Source organism: Branchiostoma belcheri, unplaced genomic scaffold (assembly GCF_001625305.1).
Source record: "Branchiostoma belcheri isolate BF01 breed outbred unplaced genomic scaffold, Haploidv18h27 scaffold44, whole genome shotgun sequence".
Classification (NCBI taxonomy): domain Eukaryota; kingdom Metazoa; phylum Chordata; class Leptocardii; order Amphioxiformes; family Branchiostomatidae; genus Branchiostoma; species Branchiostoma belcheri.
In genome coordinates, this window is record NW_017804065.1 from 2,265,436 (window position 1) to 2,288,586 (window position 23,151).

At 39.4% G+C, this 23,151-nt stretch overlaps 2 protein-coding genes across 2 annotated transcripts; one reads left to right on the forward strand and one right to left on the reverse strand.

The window, feature by feature from the left end:
* Positions 1-201: 201 nt before the first annotated feature.
* On the forward strand, positions 202-14,773 carry LOC109478447 (cation channel sperm-associated protein 2-like). The gene is made up of 14 exons (XM_019779979.1): positions 202-237; positions 1,105-1,381; positions 2,498-2,674; positions 3,085-3,153; positions 3,838-4,004; positions 4,920-5,084; positions 6,353-6,477; positions 8,364-8,536; positions 10,860-10,971; positions 11,546-11,587; positions 12,615-12,701; positions 13,282-13,326; positions 13,849-13,925; positions 14,475-14,773. Exons 1-14 carry the CDS (start codon positions 202-204, stop codon positions 14,594-14,596), a joined length of 1,674 nt encoding a protein of 557 aa, XP_019635538.1. The 3' UTR covers positions 14,597-14,773.
* Positions 14,774-15,143: 370 nt separating this feature from the next.
* On the reverse strand, positions 15,144-22,904 carry LOC109478459 (serine/threonine-protein kinase 24-like). The gene is made up of 13 exons (XM_019779993.1): positions 21,969-22,904; positions 21,466-21,651; positions 20,671-20,809; positions 19,845-19,976; positions 19,143-19,336; positions 18,725-18,851; positions 18,347-18,484; positions 17,892-17,947; positions 17,557-17,600; positions 17,202-17,265; positions 16,819-16,881; positions 16,041-16,151; positions 15,144-15,816 (listed from the first exon to the last, which is right to left on the reverse strand). Exons 2-13 carry the CDS (start codon positions 21,553-21,555, stop codon positions 15,769-15,771), a joined length of 1,206 nt encoding a protein of 401 aa, XP_019635552.1. The 5' UTR covers positions 21,556-21,651; positions 21,969-22,904; the 3' UTR covers positions 15,144-15,768.
* Positions 22,905-23,151: the final 247 nt, after the last annotated feature.

Below are 23,151 nucleotides of genomic sequence, written 5' to 3' on the forward strand. Positions count from 1 at the left end.
GGGGAAAGTGGACGCGTCGACGAAGACCTGCATTTTCTTCAAAATGTCGTCTCTTCCTGCACATTACCACAATTTCTCCAACGTTTGGAATACCTGGACACTTTATGACATCAAAAAGGTCGCGTAGCTGAAAGAATTTCGACGAAATCATGACCAAAACGCGTGTGTTAGTTTTTCGACTCGCATTCGAAAGTGTCAACAATGCCGTTCCAGAACGTGCAAGAACTGGAGGTTTTTGTAGTGTTTGTAGTTTGTCCGTTGATATGGAGGGCAAACCGCAACCTCGAACCCCAGCCAAGGACTGACCAAGATAAACTTATATTCCATATTCCATTATACTTGGTGAGGTAAGTATTCTAGCGCAATTATTAAGTAGGAATCTTCAAAGTATTTTTCGCTAGACGTGGTAAAAAAAAAACTTCAGAACGTTGAAAAAAATCTGTTTCACTCAGCACAAATTCGCATTTTGCTGTGACTCTCTAAACACTGTTGAAGTTCATTTGAGTGATTATGGTGACCATATTTATCTTATATATGTTATATACATTATAATATACATTATACATTATAATACAGCAAAGATACCATATTATATAAACCTTTCAATTTCTACCCCCATGTTTTCTTAGTCTGATGAATTTTTGGAGGCCCACAGGTAAAAATCCAACATTGGTCTCAATATTTCAAGGTCACAATTTTCTGTTAGATACATTCAAGATTTTGTCATGCGATATTATTATGTAAAATTCATTGCACAATAGATTTTAAACATTTTCTTGCACTATAAGCAATGGCTTGGGTTGAACATAATGACATTTGGTGAGTAAAAAATCAACGTCGTTGCACCGCAAAAACGTGTTCAGGAAAACTGCCTGGACTCCTCAGTTTGTTTACCACTGTTTGTTTACATTCTATTTAGGAGCCTCCAAAAAATACAGGCCAGGAGCAACTTATTCTCCGGAAAAGCAAAATTGTGATGCTAATATGCTGAAAGTTATTGAAAATGACAATTGAATCTAGAGAGGAAAAAATTTCAATTATTTATAATTATATTCACAGTTTTGGCACAAAAATCTTACTTTTTTTTCTGATTGTATTTGTAAGGATGCTACCACAGAAACCATGATAGGAGGTGGCCAAAGACGCGGGAGCATCACGTTAGGTGGTGGGGAAAAACGCGGGAGCATAACCCTCAAACCGCCGGGCGAAAGCACCGCTGCGAAAGACCAGGGTACGGCCGAGAAGATGGGTCCGTCCACCGAGCTGAGCCCCAAAGCCGAGCTGTTCCGATCCCGACTCATCCATGACTTCAACATGCTGGACTCCATCGGGGAGACTGGAGTCTTCACCACCCCAAAATATCACACCGCAGAACTCATGGGTGAGATTTAGCCTCCTTCGCAGTCTTGTTGGTCATCGGCGTTTTTATTTCTGTGAGCGACGTGAGTAATATGCGGCCGCGAGGGACGATTTCCTGCTGAAGGAGTTTTTGCCGTGGAGAGAAGGATTCGCTCTCCAACACGGCAAAAACTCCCTCGGCAGCAAATCGTCCCTCGCGGCCGCATACAGAAAAAATAACGCCGACGCCCAACGAGACTGCGAAGGAGGCTAGGTAAGATTCACATCGTAGAGAACCTGCTCACATTACCATGTAACCCTTTAACTAATAGTAATAGGTCTACAATGATTTTGTATTACAGAGATTCTTTATTGACACAACAAAAGTACAGGGACTTTTGTGTGGTCATTTACAACTAAAGATCTACTAAAGCTAACTATATGTGTGGATCTCATCCTACATACAGAATATATGTGTACGGTTACAATAGAGGTTTGACAATAATTCTCTAAGTCTAACATGTTGTCTCTAAGATGTAATCACTTGATAAATGGAGGTACTGCTTTTGGTGTGTCACAACTAAGAGTTTGAACTATGTTTGTAAAATGTTAACATTTGCAAAGCGAATACATAATGTTTACCTTCACATGGTCTAGCCTAACAAACTACACAACTGCTCTGTTTATTCTTCCACTCCAACTCAGTCCTGCCATTGCTACATAATGTAATCCAACATCGCAGGGTGTTTGCTCCAACACTAGTTACCATGGTGACAGAGTCTGGTCCAGTTTATTGACCTTCAAGTTATTTATTTGGAGAAGAAGGAACAGAGCAAAAGCTATATAAAGTTTTCCTTTTGCAAAGGATTTTTTAATGGAGGTGCATTTTTCTGTAACTGTATAGCCGATATAACCGCCCTTTGGTGTAACATACCAACTTCATAGGCACACGGCATGGCGGCAGCTGGCTACATTACACTGAACGACTTGTTACACCTAACCCTTGAACATCTAACTCTAGAAATTGTCTAAAGTTCATAATCTAATGACAATGCCCCTACTGTACTTGGTGACAGTGAGTTCCACTCTGTGATAGTTCTATTCTTGAACACCTCAATCCTTGGTTGATAACTCTTGAAGGCATTTTTGTTTCCTTTAGACCCAGAAGTGATGAACAAGCTAATGGTGGAGAGTCCCAACGCGCTGGTGAAGTTCCAGATCCACGAGCATGTGGACTCGCTGTTCGTGGACCGCTCGCTTCGGCGCAAGAACCGCGTACGAAACAAGTACTCCAAATTCCCCTCGGCGGACCTGTGGGCCAGCTGGATTCTGGAGAGTATCCTTTTTTTCATCTCAAAGAACTGAGAATGATATCATATATACATGTAGAGCACAGGCACATATGAGGAAGCCAGTACTTTTTAAAACAGTTACAGTACTACATGTAACTGCACCACTGTACTTTTTTTGTATTTCAGAACAAATTTTACATTCAAGGTTCTTAAATGGGTCAAGAGTCATAAGGGCATTGTTCCTGTCTAAAACTCATGCTATACCTTTGTGACCCTTGTAGGGATAAAAGATTGTACACTACTTGCTCAGAAAGCAAAAAGATCTTGCATTGTGTCCTGTATTTTCTAGCATCTCTAGTCTTACATGTATCTCCAGCTTATTTCCTGCTGAAAATGCACATGTAAGCCTTGCTTTGTTTTTATCGGCTTTTCCTTGACTAAAATCTTCCTCTAGGCAACTTTTTCCAGAAGTTCATGTTGATTCTGATCCTGAGCAACTCCATTGTGCTTGGCATAGACTCAGGTACGACTGTCACAATGAGTTGCCTCTATCATTCATATATGATAAAATAGAGTAATACGTAATAATAAACTAGTCAAGCACACACATGCGCACAGAGTAGGCTGGTTCTAGAATGTATTTATGGGTGGTACAAAAAATAGAGGGACTCCTCATAGCTTGTTTTGGGGATATTTCAAACTTCAATAATGATAAATAATAATAAATGGCAGTAAATGTCAATATCAGACAGATTTCCTCATCCAGAATATTTTTTTTGTTTTGCCGCCCTGAAATTGCATTTCAGTCCGGATCAAATTAAACTGGAAGTCCATAATTAAACTGGAGGTTGTTTGTAAAGTAAATGTGATAAGCAACATTTCCTTAAAGCAAAGAGATGAAAACTTCTTAATACAAAACATTGTATTTCCTCTGTGGTTGCTCTTTGCTCTATCTAGTATCTGTTATCATATCCACAATTAAAGAAATTAGCAATAGTTTCTTTGATGAGACCTTGTACCAAAATACAAAATGCATGGATGGATACTAAGGCTTATGGCATGCAACATGCAAAAAGCACAAGACCTCAGAGGCAAAGTGCACAAATGTTGACAATGTATGTCTTGTGGTAGACTGTTCCACTGATAATGGCTTCACAGTATAACTTATGGATCTTCCTTCTATTTTGACCCGTCTTAATTGTTACAGAGGTTGGTGACAACGAGGACTACGCCACCCTGAACATGTGCATCAAGATCTTTGACTACTGCTCCCTTATCATGTACATGCTGGAGATCATCCTCAAGTGGCTGGACGACTTCTTCCCCTTCTGGAGTAGTGGCTGGAACGTGTTTGACTTCATCGTCACACTCCAGGTACATAGTTGAATTTCAGGGCAACCCTTTATAGCAGCGTGCAAAATACCTGGTTGCCCAGTTGCCCCGGGCAACCAAATTTTACTTGGGGCAACCTATTTTTGAACCTAGGTAGCCCAGTGTGCTACTTGAATTTTAAGAATGCTCCCCCCCCACCAAATCATGCCCACTTGGTTTGCACCATTGTATCTGGCAGATGCTTTTTAAATTGCTTTTAGGTATTAATAGCTATTACTAGTATCAGTTAACTAAAGGCTGTTAGAAATATTGTCAAAGTCTTATGTATGTACTTACTTTGAGGAAAGTAGTAACTTATAGGTGGGGCAACCTAAAATTCTGATGGGCAACATAATTTTTGCCGTTAAGGTTTGCCCACTGGGCAACCTGGTCACTCTTTCAAACTCGAGTCCACGGATGTCTTAGACCGCGAAACACGCTGGTGGGAACGGGGTGTTAAAGAGGCAATATATGAAAGAATGTACAACCCCACCCTCAACAGGGAAGGGGGGCTACGGGTCGATCTTTCCGGCACTTGGGATTTGGCACTCCCGGCCCAGAGGACAGACAACACTTTAGCTTCTGTCCTGTATAACAGGAGCTTTCAGACTAATTTACATCATCTTGTCTTGACTTGTCTGACTTTTGTTCCTTTTTCGACTTCCAAAAATTTGTCTTCACTTTATTTGCATATCAATCAACAGGTTGTGTATAAACCTGCTTTCCCCTCTGGTCTCTCAGTCACTGACGAAAGCTAGTGGATACTAGCTGAAACGTCTGACGTTTTCAAAATCATATCCAGTTGCTTGAGTAACTGTTTTTTGGCAGTACTTTTACTTGCCCTCAGAGCAAGTAGCCAATAGGACTGGTCCAACCCTGCCTTTATTAATAACTACAACGTATTCTCCCTCACTATAGTCTGTGATCCCAGAGATCATGAACATGACAGGTGATGTAGGGACAGGTGGTCTCGCCGTCATTGCCAAGCAGATGCGCATCTTCCGTGTGCTGCGCTCGCTGAAGATGGTCTCCCGTTTCCGCCAAGTCCGACTCATCGCCCTCGCCATCACTAAGGCTTTTCAGGTATGACCATCAGTTGGGAGCATTGTGGGAACGAGGAAGAAAAAAAAGCATATTTAAGGAGTTTAAATCTGACCAGGGTTCCAAATAGTGCGCAGTAAATCGCCGGATCTGCGAGGTTGTCACGCTAGGTTTGGCTTCCCATAGCTCGGCGATCGTTGTAGATTTTCAAATAGGTTTTGACTTGATCAAAAAACCTTGTGATTGAAGTGTTTTTCGGCGTGGTGAAGTTGGTCGGCCAGCGAAGCGTTTTCTGTATTAGTCCGTGAGCAAGGGTGATGCGGTTTGTCGCCTGATGACCCAAATAGCTGCGTTCTATGTGGAATTTCAAGGCAGTCGCGTCACCGGATTTCGCGAAAAACTTATCACAACAATCTATATTTTTCTCATTTTTCAGAAACGGGAAGTAGTAAGCTATTTCAGTATATAAGCCGTTAGCCTAGGAAAATTCGTTTTTTCCTAGCAGGTCCGTTGAAAAAGCTGCCAAAAAACTATATTTTTCGTATCCAAAATTTACGTTTAACTACAGTTTCTACCTAAATTATAGAGACAACGGACCATTATCAAAATTGCATCTGAAGCCGACTGGAAACCTCCGTTGACTGATGTAATGAGATTTCATGGCCTACTTTTTTTGGCGGAGTTGTAGCCCTTCGGTCTGAGGGTGTCCGCCGGCTCCAAAATCGTTAAAAGTAATGTAAGAAATATGTGGCAGCCATCAAGGACCCTGAGGGGATTAACCCAATTCTGCAGAATTCTTTGAACTGGAGCCAGAATTCTGCAGAATTGGGTTAATCCCCAAGGGGTCCTGGATGGCCCCTTAATATACATACATGTATTTCTTACATCATTTTTACATATTAGCCCAGCTAATTACAGCTATTACAATATTAGCCCAGCTAGATGTAAGGTTGCTGAGATATGGGAATTAGTCCGGAATTAGACTAGACTGGTGTTATTTTAAACTAAACGTGAAAAGCAAGATTTCCTCAAAACAAAGAGATGAAAACTTTGTAATACAAAACATTGTATTTCCTCTGTGGTTGCTCTATCTAGTATCTGTTACCCATGGGCACAATTCGAAATTAGCAATAGGCTCTTTGATGGGACCTTGTACCAAAATATGGATGAATACTAAAGCTCATGACAATTGCAACATGCAAAAAGTACACCACCTCAGAGGCAAAGTTCATGAAAATTGGTAGATAAAACCACTAAATTTATTAGTTTAAAATGAAGAAATCAATGTGCTTGACCTCTGTTCTGCCCAGTCCATGACCTTCATCCTGCTGCTGCTCCTGACCTTCATGTACATCTTCGCTATCATGGGGATCATCTTCTTCGAGAACTACACCAAGGCTGAGGGCATCTACCTCGAGTATCAGAAGAGCTTCAGGTCAGTACACCTGGAAGTGGTACGAGCTTTCAAACTAGTATTCTTCAATTTTTAAATCCCAGTTGGATCATCATCAATACTAGTACATGTACCTGTACTCTTCTCTGAATCCCAGTGTGATCCAGATTGAGTGCCTTTATCCACATGGATCATCATCAATACATTTTCCTGTTTTCTTCTCTAAATCCCAGATTGATCCAGAATACCTTCATCACCTGGCTTGATCCACAAGGAACTTCATCAACACATTGATTTACCTGCTCTCCTCTTTGAATCCCAATTCGATCCAGAACACATTCATCCTGTTAATCCAGCTGTTCACACTGAATCACTCGGATCCTGTCTGACTTTTGACATGCATACCATCCTCTAGTCCTTCTTCTAGACATTTTTAAAGATCTGAAGTGTCCTCCTCTTTGAATCCCAGTTCGATCCAGAACGCGTTCATCACGTTGATCCAGCTCACAGTTCACGTTGGATCACTGGCATCCTAGCTGTCTTACTTTTTTTCATGCATACCATCCTCTGGTCCTTCTTCTAGACATTTTATAGAAGTGTCCTTTTCTTTGAATCCCAGTTCGATCCAGAACGCGTTCATCACTTTGATCCAGCTGTTCACCCTGGATCACTGGGATCCTGTCCGACTTTTCTGATGCATACCATCGATCCTTTGGTCCTTCTTCAAGACATTTCATAGATCTGAATTGTACTTTTTTTGGAATCCCTGTTTGATCCAGAACGCGTTCATCACATTGATCCAGCTGTTCACACTGGATCACTGGGATCCTGTCTGACTTTTGTGATGCATACCATCGGTCCTCTAGATCTGGTCCTCCTTCTAGACATTTTTATAGAATTGTACTTTTCTTGGAATCCCAGTTCGATCCAGAACGCGTTCATTACACACTGGATCACTAGGATCCTGTCTGACTTTTGTGATGCATACCATCGATCCTTTGGTCCTTCTTTAAGACATTCAATATTAATAGAAGTGTCCTTTTCTTGGAATCCCAGTTCAATCCAGAATGCCTTCATCACGTTGATCCAGCTGTCCACGCTGGATCACTGGGATCCTGTCTGACTTTGACATGTATACCATCCTCTGGTCCCTCTTCAAGACATTTTATAGGAGTGCCCTTTTCTTGGAATCCCAGTTCGATCCAGAATGCGTTCATCCTGTTGATCCAGCTGTTCACACTGGATCACTGGGATCCTGTCTGACTTTTGTCATGCATATTCATCAATCCTCTGTTCCTTCTTCAAGACATTTTATAGATCTGAAGTGACCTCCTCTTTGAATCCCAGTTCGATCCAGAATGCGTTCATCACGTTGATCCATCTGTTCATGCATGATCACTGGGATCCTTTCTGACTTTTGTGATGCATACCATCAATCCTTTTGTCCTTCTTTAAGACATCAATAGAAGTGTCCTTTTCTTGGAATTCCAGTTCGATCCAGAACGCATTCATCACGTTGATCCAGCTGGATCACTGGGATCCTTTCTGACTTTTGTGATGCATACCATCAATCCTTTTGTCCTTCTTTAAGACATTAATAGAATTGTCCTTTTCTTGGAATCCCAGTTCGATCCAGAACGCGTTCATCACGTTGATCCAGCTGTTCACACTGGATCACTGGCATCCTGTCTGACTTTTGTGATGCATACATTTGTACCACCGATCCTTTGGTCCTTCTTCAAGTCATTTTATAGAAGAGTGTGCTTTTTTTGGAATCCCAGTTCGATCCAGAACGCGTTCATGATCACGTTGATCCAGCTGTTCACGTTGGATCACTGGCATCCTGTCTGACTTTTGTGATGCATACCATTGATCCTTTGGTCCTTCTTTAAGACATTAATAGAAGTGTCCTTTTCTTTGAATCCCAGTTCAATCCAGAACGCGTTCATCACGTTGATCCAGCTGTTCACGTTGGATCACTGGCACGAGCTGCTGATGGACCTGGTGAAGGTGGCCAACCCCGTCCTGTCCGGCTTCTACGTCATCCTCTGGATCTTCATCGGATCCTTCATCTTCCGCAACATCTTTGTGGGCATCATGGGTAGGTCGTGTTGTAGGTTACAGTCAAACTTGTCTAAGTTGACCACCTACAGAACCATGGTCTTCTTAGACAAGACTTAGTAGTGATGTCTTCTTAAAGTAAAGAGTATGACGACAGAAAATGTAGCAAAATTTCCACCTTTTTACATTCGGCAAAGACTGTTATGCTGTCAAAATCAATTACAAATGTCATAATTTCTCAGTTATCATAAAAAATGTTTTCTGCCTCACACTTGAAACTGAAGCGGTCATAGGCAGAGATTGGGCCATGCACAGTTCCAAGTCAGTGCTGGTCCAGTCACGTTGGACAAGTGGTCGGCTTAGGCTTACATCTATGGGGGGAAATCATAACTGTGAAAAAGTGGTCATTATGGCCAGATGACCAGCTTATAGAGGTGGTTGCTTGGGCAAATTTGATGGTATTCCCTTATGTTTGTACATATAACACTATTGTGACGTGATGCTTTGTCCTCTTTTGGCACTTACTATTAGATTAAATACCGTTTATACTCAAGTGTAAGGAAAATTTCCATACTACTTATTGATAAGCATAAGAAGCATGAGAAGTGTCTCAGTAAAAGAACAGTCTAACCTTCACCGACATAAAAGAACAGTATTTTATTTGTCCTAGATACAAAGGCAAAAAAATGTTACTGTCATTGTATTTGATGTCAAATAAACTCTAAATTGTGATGTTGACTGATACAGATCAACTTTCAGATTGATTCTGACCGCCTGCTTGTTACTCCGTGAAGGAGGTCAGGACCTCCGGACGGAGTGTTGTGATCGGCTGATTTTTCATGTTCGCAGTCAAAACACTGGGTTCTCTTTGTGTAATCGGCACGCAATTTTATACGCCGTCTGCGGGCATGCCCGTGTTGATGCACGAATGTGTATTTTTGCCGTTGCTGCTTTCGCGGTCAATGTAATATAGCAGACGCACCCCTACAATTACGAGGCGAATTGGAATGGTCCAGAAAAACGCGTTGTTTGGAATAGCAGTGGGGGGGGGTAAAAGTTCATGCAGATACGGGGTGGTTTTGATAAGTGGTTCCAGATGTTTTTGCCCATGGTTAAGAGATGCCAAGTTTTTTGGAAGATGTTCGCAGCCAAAACGCATTCTTCCGTACGTCGCATTTCTGTGTAATTTCGCATGTGGTGTTGCATTATGTCCGGGATGATGCACGTCTTTTTATTTTTACCGTAGCTGTTTTGATATTGGAGTAAATGGTTATTTTCGAAACATCCCCATGCCGTTGATATGTTGTCGTCCGTTTATGTCACCGGTAGTAAGTCGCGGCGGGGCTGATGGTCAACATTAGGAAATGTTAATACCGATAACGTAATCCTATCGATTTCAAACTGGTCGGGTGTGGCGGCCTAGTGGCGGCGTGTATTTAGTCACGTAGCAACTGGCCGGTCGTCCTAGCAACGACACATGGCCAATATTTTTGGGTTGGGCCGCTCCATAGTGTTAGTGGAGCAGCTCTTTGTAAACATGGACAATATTTTTGAGCAACCCATCAATGTGTTCTGCCTCGTGGTCAGATGTGGTCTGGGGCTGGTAAACCGCACATACCGTACTAGTAGATCGGGTAATTTTATGATTTGCTAGTTGTAAAGGCGTCGTGTAGTATGAGCCGGTATATGAAGAAGTAGCCTGTGTTACACAATCATGCTTTCGGCCGGATTGATGTGCAACTGTTACTAATTGCAGGGACTGCGCTAATGCCGACCAGTCGCGCTGTCCTGATACACCGCGAATGTGCGAGTGTTCCCTGTAGACAGTCCCGGGAGTCATTTTTCGCACATTCCAGGAGCCAAACCAAAATACGTTCATGAACCGAGTCCAACAAACCGAAACGTGAAAATCGGATGATCGGACCTGATGTACATTTCTCTTTCTGTAGATTGTACACACAATACACACATCTTTAGATAATCTGGCCATGGCAGGTAAAAAAAAGTAACCCTGAATCATACTAGATTAGCGTAAATGCATGTTTATGCGTTCAAAACAAGAAAAGAATTTGTTTCTCGGTATTAATCTCTTGAAACACGGCGCTGAATATTGACGCAAAAATATTTCGGGCATCGCGCGCCCTTCCCCAAATCCCGCGTCACGTGTCGGCATTTCGCATCTCTGATTGGTTGTTGCGACTTAAGATGACTGAGCCGACGCGCGTTTAAACAATTTTTCTTTGTTCGATTTATTTTCTTCACAGAGAATTGTCGCCAATGGCTACTTCTTTTTGTTGCAATATATAATACTTCACGGAGAATTGTCACCTATGGCTTCTTGTTCTTGTTTTCATAATCACCAGTGAACAACTTCCAGAACATCCGTAATGACCTAGTAGTAGAGGTTCAGCAGTACGAGCGCGCCATTCAGGTGGCAGAGATGGAGGAGAAACTCAAGAACGAGCTCTCCAACAGGTCAAAGTCCTTCTAGAATTTAGTATGAAGTTTAAACACTTAAACTACTTTTATGCAAGAGCATTCGTTATATGATTGTGAAATGAAAGCAATCTGATGCAGCTCTATATACATGTATATAATTATGTAACTATATATAAGGCCACACCAATTTAATTTGTTGTTTCTCGGATTCACCCTGTCCATTGTTTTCTGATTTACAAAAAAAATAAATAACTGCAACATGCTCAATGAAAGACAATTGTATTTTTGCCCCAATGGTTAAAGAAAGTCCTAGTTAATGTTTTTCAATGTAACAAAGCAATTTTGTTTCATTAAAAGTCCAAAGTCTATTGTTTTAATCATAAATCAGCCTGGTATGTTCACTTCATGGCTCATATTGTAAATTTCTGGCTATTATGAGGTACATGTACCTTGGCCTGTTTTGTTTTTTTTATTTCACCCTTTCGCTGCATATTTTTTCTTAAAAAATCTGAGAAATAACAAATTAAATTGGTGTGGCCTAATGAAGAAAAAACAGAAATGTATGTTTTGAAAATGATAACTTCCTAAAATTTTCAATATATCTATACAGACGTGAGAGCCGTCAGAGCCTGCTGAGTGGACTAGAAGAGAGGTTGGCTTTCACTTACTTATCACTGCTGAATGTTATCTTTTCTTTACAATTACCTAATATACATGTACAGTAAGGAAAATTTCTATATAGTATAAAAGAGCTATATAATAGAGCTGTACCTATTAGAATTACCTAAATAAAATGTCATTTTTTTTTCCCACTTTACAATCATTGTTGTATATAGTCTGGTTAAGAATACACAGTTACAGGTTATAAGTATTCTGAGTGTTATGATAAGTGTATGTAATATGTTCAATGTATTAATTAGATTAACTTTGTAATGATATGATTTTGTAACCTTTAGAATAGTGCAGTATGTAATCTATTACTCACTAATTGAGATCCATCAGATGAACAAATAAACAAACAAATCTTTGAGATGCAGCTTATTTATAATTAATGTAAAAATGGTGCCCAATAGTGATGCATACCGGTTCACTGGACTTGGATCCGGGCTTGTAAGAATGTTTAGGTTCAAGTCCAAAAAAACCTAAAAGTCAAGAACCGAGTCCAGACTTATTACCATAAAAGACCATTTCACATACCCCTTTTCTTTCCAAACCACCTAAAACCTTCCATAGATTGCAAAATCTTTGCTGCAAAATGAAGAAAACATTGCCATCTGGCATCGTCAAGTACCGGCCTCCATTTTATGTGGCCAAAGTTTCACCCAGACAACATTGCAAGGTTACCAACATGCAATTTTGTATATGCCATGGGTTTAGGTCTGGACTTACAAGTCCAGAACTGAACCTAAACCTCTCGACTTGAATCCGGACCTGAACCTAAAGTTGAGTTTAGGTATGCATCACTAGTGCCCAATAGTGTTGCGGTGACATGTACAGGTATTAGGTACACATACAGCTCTAGAAAGTATACTTTTTTGTATACTCTTGTTTTCCATTTTCCTAATCTGTCCTAATCTTTAATCCTTATCTTTAATCTTTGACCCTGATCAATCTCTCCTTTGCTGAATGGTTAATTGTTGCTACATGGATGTGATTTAAACTAATTATCTTTGTTTCAGTGGAGTAAAGGGGGCTAAAAGTACTGAAGAGGTTTTGGAGACAACAGTCATCACTGAGACGGTGCCTCTGACAGGGTCATTTCTCAAGTAAGATCATGTCTTCTTTAAGGAATTATGTTTTATTCTGGCAAAGACGAAATATATCAGGAACTTAATTCTGTGCCATGAATATAAACCTTGTTATGTTATGTTTCCTCAAATATCTCATACAAGATACATTGAATCAGTATAATTATGTACCTTTACTATTTCTTGTGCATCAACAGTTGACTTTGGTAACTTGCACTTTTTATAACTTATAGTTCTCAATACCTCACGGCTCAAAATACTTTTTCCTGTACTGGTGCAGGTAACATTGAAAATTACCTGCACCAGACTACATGTAATTCTACCTGTGCCACTCAGTATGCATCATACTAAGAACTATTCATTAAAACCATTGCCATTTTTTAGTTCTAGTTAATATTATTATTATATATAGTAACAGTCAATGCAGCAAATAAAAATCCATATACAGCTACATGATGTCCTACATGCATGAATTGATATTGCGTTGTAACTTGTACTTGGTGCCATTCACAATAAACCTGAGTCAAGGTTGTACTGTTACATTTACAGTGTACATTTTCATTAAATGAAAACTTTTATTCAACTTTTTTCCCTTCAGTGCTGGTCCAGAGGACACAGGAAAGCCCTCTAAGAGTGCTGTCAGGTAAGGGAAATCAAAGTTCAGTTGTTATCACTAATAATAATTATTTTTACCAGAAGATCTGTGACAAGTTTTTTTAAGTGTCCCTAGATGGCCATAGAAAGCTTAATGAAAATCAAATCCCACATTTAATTTGTTTATAAAACTTAAGATACCTGTACTTGGTGCTGACTTCCTTCAACACAAAAGTTAACATACCTGTCCTTGGTGCTGAATACTTCCACAAAACTCCATACAATGTTATACATGTATAACTATATAGCTTGACAAGTTAACTTTGTATCGTACATCTTTATCAAATGTACATTACAAAGCAGTCAGCAACATTAGTTTCCTCCTTATCACTGTCCCTACAAAAATTAAGGAATTTCACTGTTAACTTTATTTGTTCGTCATTTGTAGGAGATGCATTTTTATCCTGATTTTTCATGTTTTAATGCAGTACAAATGTAGACTGTTGTTACAGTATTATTGTCCACAGTAACGTAGCTCATGACATGGAAATCCCTTGTGTCCCCCTGGCAGTTTCATGGACCAGGATACAGCGAGCGTCCAGCGGAACATCAGTGACCATCTCCTGGAGGCTGAGAAGGCTGATGCAGGTAAGGACAGGCTGCAACAAATACCTGTGTTTGAGGAGAGCCATGCACACCTCAAGCATGTTTTTAAAGGACCCACAATGCTAAGACAATGACAAAGTCCATCCCAGTGTGAGAGGGTATTGGGTACCAGGGAATACTCCTGAGTAGCCTTTACGTAATGTAACCCAGTGCTTTTTCGTAGGTCTCTGTGAATTTGGATTGTCTCAAGCATTAATATTTCGGACTTACAAATGTACATGTAGAAAGAAGAGATGCTGTTCTAGTAACCCCAGTAGTTCAGTGCCTAAGAAGTTGTCTTTAAAAGCCTTGCACTGACCAACTTTCTTTGAAAAAAAAAAAAACAGGCCAATATGAAGAATTCACTTGGTAATGCGCTGATGTTTACAGAGAAAGGCACCTACGGTGTAGGTCAAAATCCATTTTTCCAAAGGCAGTCTGGCTCACAGACACCCTGTATAAGTACGTATTACCGACTTATGGAGAGATGCTTGGGCTTATAATTAGCTAGTATAATAATTTCTTATTGAAACCTGTGGGTTTGTGCTTTAGATTGGGACAGGATTGTACAGGAGAACATGACAGTTCTGTCTGAGGCCATCCATGAGACAGTGTGGCCCAGGGACACCCTGTTCAAGTACTACAGACTCATGGAGAGATGCTTAGTGTCATAATTAATGTAGTTTGTGGGTTTTGTGTTGTAGATTGGGACAGGATTGTACAGGAGAACATGACAGTCCTGTCTGAGGCCATCCATGAGACAGTGTGGCCCAGAGACACCCTGTTCAAGTACTACAGACTCATGGAACGGCTACAGGACAACCTGGAGGAACGTATGGAGCTGCACCGTCTGGCCTGTAAGTTTAACTGTCTGGTGTGTGTTTTTTATGTGTTTCATATCTAACAATATGTTTTAAGAAAATCATATCCTCTGTGTTTCTTGTTTGGTCCTCTTTGTCTGTATGCATTATAAATTGTATGTTGAACACCAAATATTCACTTCAGTCATTTAAAGACAATTGATATGATTGTTTTTATTGCTGTTTCTTTCAGCCCTGGCACTTCTGCAGATCTATGATTCCTAATTCTGACTGATGCGCTGGAAAGCCAGGCATTTTGCACATTTTGACCTATTTTAAAGACTTACACAAAAGTCATACACAATATCTACTGTACAACATATACAAGTTTGAATTTATATGTTGTTTTGTATCATCCATATTCATGACCTTGAGCTGTGTAAGCCAGGCAGTACAGGCTTGTACAAATGTGCAAGTCTTTGGCAGGGAATGTCATGACTGTATAATAAAGTTACTTCATTCTACTCATCCTTTTTAAGGACAGATCATATTATTGTCATGTAGTGGATTCCTTTGTCTATTATCTAATACTCTACAACCATTACTCTGTATATTAAAATGATATCATCTAACATCATACAATGTGTACAAAATGTATTCATTTGTTGAACACTGATCCTGGGATATCTCCACCTTCCTTTGTCATAACATAACGACCATACTGCCAACTTAAAGGAAGAATTAAATTGAGATTAGCCATGCATTGCACACAAGATGCTGTGCCCATGGCCATAACACCAGAGTGCTACAATCAACCCTTGACATGGAAGGTTGCTATAATAAATAAATTGTAATAATAATACATTGTACATACAAAGATCTTTCTTTAACTGACATAATCAGACTCAGAAGTCGTATACACTTAATATATAGTGTGACAGAAACATTTCATCAGCCTGTCAGTGATTCAATCATGCCTCTAGCGGCGCTCTCTCTCTCTCTCTTGTTGGATTCTTGATGACTCCGAGAGCTCCTAACCTTCCAGTTCATTCCTCAGCCCTGGCATCCTCGTCCTGCATCTTCTTCATCTTAGCCTGATGAAGATTTGAGAAGCTCAACATATGATATATACATTACCCTCTTGTCTTGCTCTCAATACATACATTGTGTACATTTCTTACAGTATGCATTGTTATTTATTTGAAGGCAAAACATTTTGACTGTCAACTTGGTAGACGTCACCTTGCACATTATATAGTGTCATTATCATCAACATTGAGCCAAGGACTGTATAATGTCATTGATTGAGCCAACCTACCTTGAGAGCATCCAGCTCATCCTTTAGCTTTTTGTCCTTTAGTAATAACATGTCCAACTCCATCATCATTTCTTGATTCTCAACCTCAAGGTGCTGAGCTTGTGCTTTCCACTAAGGCAAATTGAAAAAATCCAGAATATGTACATCACATGGCTTAGGACATACATGTAAGAAAGAGCCCCAGATTTTTTTTCAGGCACTCTTTTTGCAATACATCAAGCTCAACCATCCTCTTGTTATACCATAAACATTGGATTTTGGGCAGCAAATGGCAGCAAGAAATCTGATTCAGAAGTGTTTATGACAGTACATTAAGAATAATAATTGTACAAATAGCAACTATTACCAATCCTGAGTAGCTGGAAGTCCACTTTTGAATTTAACATGTAATGTTCAATATATTGATATCTTTTTGTTGGAAAAATTTAGACAGGTATACAATTAACATTAACTTTCAGAAAAGCACTGAAAGATCACAAACCACCAAAAGGCTGTCTCTGAAAATAATTCTGATGATTGATTTATGATTGTCATAGAACTCAGAACTCAAAGTTTTCCATTCTCCCTTCCCTCTCCTTCTTCAGCACAGCCTGATGAATAAAGAATTTCTGTGGCTAATTGAATAGTATCCATTACAGTTTTTCTGATAATTTATCAACAATCATTAAGGGCTTTTGGCTTCTTCACAGGCTCTGTGAATGAAGATCTGTGAAGGCTACCATTATCATATGGTATCAAAAATGTTTTGAATGGGCTACTTAATTTGCAACTCACAAACCTTCAAGTTTTCCAGCTCAGTCATCAGCCTCTCATCTTGAAGGAGTTTGACTTTTAATTTTAACTGAAAGAGAAGGTAAAAGGAAAAGACTTCAAATTAGATGCTTATTCAAGATGGATCAAGAACAATAACTACATTGTACTAATTTATATATAATGATATAATGTATAGATTATTGGATAGATAATCTTTCATCTTATCTTGTACCCAAAGATCTGGCCAGTGGGATACTATTTAGTCATTTAACTTGTATGGGTACCCAATTGAAATATAATATTATATTATATTTAGTAATATAATATTACTTATCATTTGATATGAAGGCAGAATTGCACATTATTGACATTAAAACACAATATGAATTATGGGCAATCATCACATACTTCCATCCTTTTCTTGTTCACACGAGTGAAATCATCCTTGTGTTCTTTCTCCATCTGTTGCATTCTATATAGGAAGGAACGGGGTATGAACATTTTAAAGTTATGAAACAGAATTTGATATATTAGTAAAAGTTTAACATGATGTCATGCAAATATTTAAAGCATTGGAGGATCCTTCTCAGGAATAATTATCAAAGTGTATGAGCACTTTGATTGAATACACTGTAGCCCCACAGTAGTACTAATTTACATTTCTTAAATCTTGTTACATTTAAATCTTGTTACATCTACCTTCAGTTACATTTTTTTAAACTCTTCTTTATAACAAAGCATGATAAATGCACCAAAAACATACTGCTCTTCCTGGTCCTTTATCTTCTTCTGTGCCTCAACCAATTCCTGAAACATTGAAAAGAAAACAGTTGTTTCTTGTTATTGAAGAAAAACAGACTTGTAGTGCCCTAATTATCTTAAACAGAGATGGCATTCATCGCCAATTTTCTCCAGCACCTGATATGATAATCCCTCACTTGAGCTATAACCAACAATTCATCATCAGGGTCAGTATTGTAACCTTTATATACTATTATACTAAATGTAAACATGAACATGACTCAAAACCTAGGGCATACATTTTAAGCTTATACTTTTATAGCACTGTCAATATCCTAAAAGAGAGTGATAACATACCCTGCTGCAGTTATCCTTTTCTGCCTGGAGTGCTTCCATCTTTTTCATCAGCTCATCTAGATTTATGATGTACAAATCAACAAGCTTCAATACACACATAGCTAATCACATAGGTTACCAAGCCAATTTCAGCTGCAGAGAGGAAGAAAGATTAAATATGTTTGGTAACCAGTGAGACTACATGTAGGTAATGTCCAAAGTAGACATACAGTTACAGTTGTTTGCATTACAATATTTTCTGACAATAATATGTGCCATTCAGAACATATAATTCAATATATTCAATTCATTCATTCAATATAATGATACTGCAGTGTAAGGCATGGCAAATTAAAGATTTCAGTTACCTTTTATGACATTATATAAAATATGCTGTACCAGGAACAAATAAACCAAACAAAGAGCCAGAATTAATAGTGTTTTAGTAATGTAATAGAAGTACTGAATTTTTTCACCTTTATCAAAAAAAGGCGACGGTATACCCTTGCTGTCAAAAGAAGATGAAGTGCTTCCCTGTTGAGTCATGCCTTGTGCAGGATCCGCATCACTGCTACTACATGTAGCTCCCTGGTACTGAGCAACATTTGTTGCCCCTTTAAGTACAGAAATAAAATCTGTGTTATATAATACCTGGTCATGGGGGAAAACCACCTCATAAACCACTAAGTAAGCGTAGCTTCTTTTTTATGAATACCTGGTCTTCCGACTACCCGACTATGAGGATGGTATTTTCTTTAGGAGTTGACATGAATTGTGATTAGTATACAGGTACATGTAAATATGAATTGTGATTAGTAATGATTAGTATAAACGTAAAATAAACCAGGTTTCACCACTGAGTCTCCGTGAAATTGACTGTAGATCCTCCAGGAGTTTCTCCACTGTAGCATGATCCATTGAAGGGACCGCTTTCATTTGTATCTCCATGATCTTTTTCAAATCTTGAAGAGCTTCCTTGGGCTAAAATAAGTAATTGCTCATGAGATGTGTGATATCAATGTGCCTTATCTCGTACATAAAAATAGCATAATAATTGCAGCAGTGTGAGTTAAGGCAATTGTCTAAAGTACTTACAGCTTCCTACATAAACAAAAACAGCACTACTGGAGATCTTGGATATTGAACTGCACTTTAGAATTCCCTACATAAAAGCTCTTACTAGCCTGGATGCCCAATAGCTCAAATTACAGGTCAAGTTGCTAATCCCAACCAATGTGGCATTCAGGCTGTCTTGTACAGGTTTGTACTTACGTATTTTTTTTGGTCTTCGTCTGAGGGTGTCCAAACAGCCCCCTCAGATCTAGAGTCAGGGGGCAGAAGCATCTCATTCAGGAGATTGACTGCCATCACTGTGTCTTGGGCAAACTGGCTGTACTTATCAGCCTTCCTGACACCCGTAATGTCAAGCACCGTGGCATTTGTGCCTTTACTCATCACATTGTCTTCTGAAACAGACAAGTTCAGCAAAGATTGCAGTGCACTGCAACTTACTACAGTCTTAAGCAATGACATTACTCTGAATTCGTTTTTAATTTTTGTCTGGAAACTAGTTTTACAGTAGCCTGGGCCTATTTGTATGCCGGGGCCCCCATACCCCCCCCACAATAAATATTTCTTAGGGGGAGTATGGGGGCCCTGGCATACAAATAGGATGGCACCCTAGCTAGTGTTACAGTAACACATACACAATCACTCACTCATTATAACCAACATCATACACAATCATGGAGCACAAAATAAACTAGAGTTCCCCAATCTCATACCTTTGGCAAATGATGTCAATCTTTATGACTGACAAATTATTGATTATTCCCCCCTGATTTAACAGATAGGATCCTCATTTTCATTAATTATATCATTTTATCATATTCTCAACCAAAAGACAGTGTCTTATATTAACAAACAATGCAATTCTAGCATTTTCTCATAAATTATGCAAATCAGGTCCTCTACCTTTCACATCACGATGCACCATTCCTTTGCTGTGTATGTATGACAGTGCTTTCATGATCTCAATACAGATACCAACTGCTGTGGTTATGGGTATCTCATCTCCACTGTTCAGCAAAAGCTTCAGAGTCTTTCCTGAAAAGGCAAATTTCTTACTGAATAGAAGACTAAATTTGGTTTAAACATGCAGAAAGCATTGAAGCCTCTTATCATGACTGTAATGGTCTGGTATGATCTTGTAACAATATCTATATAAAAAGAGAGCAGTAGATAAACTCTGGGAATTCAACTTCTACACACTCCCATGGAGAATACTACAAGATCAGTAAATCATGAGTTAATTAATTGCTGATTTCATAATATTATGTAAGATTTTGCAAAGTCAAGGTAAGTAAAACTAGAAAAAAAATCAGTGTTACAAATGCACTCAGAAATGGCAAGTATCTAATAGGTGTTCCTGTTTTTTATACAAAAAATGATAAATGGGTATAGGGAATGTAGCTAAAACTGTTCATTGCGAATTTGAATGCAGAAAAAAAACTAGAGAAGTAACCTTTGCAAAGCAAATGCATAATCTTTACCTTCGGACATGGTCTGCCCTGTTAATTTTTACTCAAACACATTTACATACATGTACTACGAGTATATGGTGAAAGGAGTAGAGCAGACCATGAAATTGCAACATTATGTAACCTAACACCAGTCACCATGGTCCAGACGTCAACAAATCATGTCATTGGTCAGGTCAGAGGTTAGTGTTTGGAACAGAAGAAGAGGAAGAAACGTAGTAAAAACAATATGTTTTCCTTCGGTTAACATAATAATTTACCTCGCAGTCTCTCCATGAGGAAATACACACATTCCCCTTCCTCATCCAGGATGAGGCCAAACGGCTTGCAGACCTGAGGACAGTCGGTCAGCTGCAGGAAGGCTGCTGGATTTGTTTTGCCAAATTTCTGTAGTGACACCTGAAACATTTTTTGTCACCATCTTGAATATATATATAGAGAGAGCTTACATGTAGAAAGACATATAAATTGTGTTTGCTTGTTTGTTTGTGTATTACTACTAAATAGATGTATTATTCTTTAAAATCATACATGATCTATCTAGTTATCAAACTAAATATGAGTCAGAACAAGCCATTGCAAAATGTATTCCAAACATCCTTTTGCAACCAAGAAAAATGCAATTTGTCCATTGATATTCCTTTCAGGCCATGTGGATTTGATAAATTATGGATGACATCCGCGTGCACATAAATTTTCATCCGTTTCAAAAAAAATTTTTCGACCATACTGTCAATCGTACAAAGTAGCTGCAAAATGAGCAAATATATGCTGTATATTGAAAAAATTCCATTCCAATGGACAAGAAGAAAATGTGAAGGAATGAAAATGAAGTCTATTATTTACCATGTTAATAAGATATTACTCTGTGTGTTTAGTCATTTGTTCAACAACCTTCATGACCACCTAGATTTCATAATGAAGGCAATTTTTTTGTCAAACATTTTTTATTCACACGCTCGCATCAATTTTGGGGTTTCCAGAGGATGTCATCCATATAATCACATCAACACGACCTTAGTATATATCCACATGCTATTAAGTCCTTTACTCACTTTTTTGACTGCAAACAAATTCTTGTCTTTTAGATCGATGGCAATGTACACTTCACCCTCCGAACCTTCACCTAGCTTTGTGAGCGTCATGAATTTCCCATCCTGATTACTTGCTGATGGCCCATAGCTAATGGCCTTATCTTGGGACACTGCAGCATATAACAGGACAGTGCCTCGCCTACTCTCCTAAATGATAAGACATATATCAAGGCAATTAGTTGGTTAAGATGACAAGAAATTCCTGCTTTTCTACCTTAATTTTTAAGATGGTCATTTCATATTTACATGCATGTACTTTGGGAGAAATTAACATCATTATGTAACTTAGGCCTCCTTTACACAGTAGACATAGAAACACCATGATTTGTTACTGAGAACACGTCACAGGTTCAGATCGCAAACCATTCAAATCAGTGTGTCATCTTCCCTATAGATTGAGAAAACTATTGCTGGAGGGGATATATAGAATTAATAGACAGCGGCGAACGGCAGTTGGCACATACCTCAAATTTAAGTTGAACTGTGGGTCCTGTTAGGTCCTGGGAGGTTACTTCTGAGCTCGTGATGAGAACTCCATTCTGGAGGGGAAGGAGGTTACAATCCCCAACTTCTTCGAACTCGCGGAGATGATTGGACACGGTAGACCAAAATACTCTTACAGGAGCTGACTTTCCTTCTCCCCTCTTCTTCGTTTCTTCCAACACCTCTTTCGGGACGTCTTCCCTGCGGCTGTAACTGAATCGGCGCCCTTTTGTGGCACAGAGGAGGCTGCCTGTAGAACTTGGTTACCAGGCAGTAGTTCTTCCAAGTGGAACCTAGACAAAGTGTCTCCTCCCTCGAAATTCTGTTGCTGATCCCCAGTTGCTGTCGGTTCACCATCATGACGAAGATGTTTATACAGAAGGGGACGGCTTCCCTCTGATTCCTGTTTTATGGCGAACTCGGTGTTGGGGCCTTTTGGGAGCGAAGATTCTTCTATCGGCATGCGGGCTTCTCTGTCGGGTGTCGCGGCGTCAGCAACTGATGTTCCACGACCAGAGTCTGCCTCTGAAGGTGTGTCGATAGTTGGATTTTGGTCCCCATGTTTGTCGGACGCCATTTTGGTCTCACGGGAGTACCGGTCCACCCGCAGTTTTTCTTCTTCCATGTTTTTGTTTCAGTGTTTGTTTGGGGCAGTTCACGTTTTCCCACTCGATCACACCTGTCCTAAGCGTCTTCAAACTCAGTTATGAAATGCTTTAAATCCAAGATAGTTGGAGTCAAATTGCTGTATGAATCCTACAAAAATTATATCAACCTGACCTGTTATCTAATTGCAAGTTACCAATTTTCCTCGGTCCACCACAGACTTGTACACCGACAGCAGCACCTCCACAGCCGCGAATGTCAGGCCCAAACTGTCCTGGGGATTTCTAAAAACCCAAATTGTCCCGTCGTCGTTTGGGTCTGTCCGATTCGTCCGAAAAATGAGAATTTGTAGAGAAAATCTTCACACGGAACAAACCTACTTCCGTTTTGTTTGAATTTACGCGCTTAACACAGGTACAGGAATAAGTCACGCGACAGGGGTCTCGTCCGCTATTCGTTACCTGTTACCTTTGACCTGTTACGTAGGCATGTAGGTGTGTTTGACTTTTTGTTTGGGACAATCCATACTAAGTCTTGCACTTTTTAAGGGTGCATGTT

Coding starts and splice junctions, on each gene's coding strand:
- LOC109478447 (XM_019779979.1), top strand. CDS start 202: ATGCCGTTCCAGAACGTGCAAGAACTGGAGGTTTTT. Junction 1,382..2,497: donor TCACACCGCAGAACTCATGG/GTGAGATTTAGC, acceptor TGTTTCCTTTAG/ACCCAGAAGTGATGAACAAG. Junction 4,005..4,919: donor ACTTCATCGTCACACTCCAG/GTACATAGTTGA, acceptor CCCTCACTATAG/TCTGTGATCCCAGAGATCAT.
- LOC109478459 (XM_019779993.1), bottom strand. CDS start 21,555: ATGACGCTCACAAAGCTAGGTGAAGGTTCGGAGGGTGAAGTGTACATT. Junction 20,810..21,465: donor ATTTGTTTGCAGTCAAAAAA/GTGAGTAAAGGA, acceptor AAAATGTTTCAG/GTGTCACTACAGAAATTTGG. Junction 17,601..17,891: donor AAAAGGATAACTGCAGCAGG/GTATGTTATCAC, acceptor TCAATGTTTCAG/GAATTGGTTGAGGCACAGAA.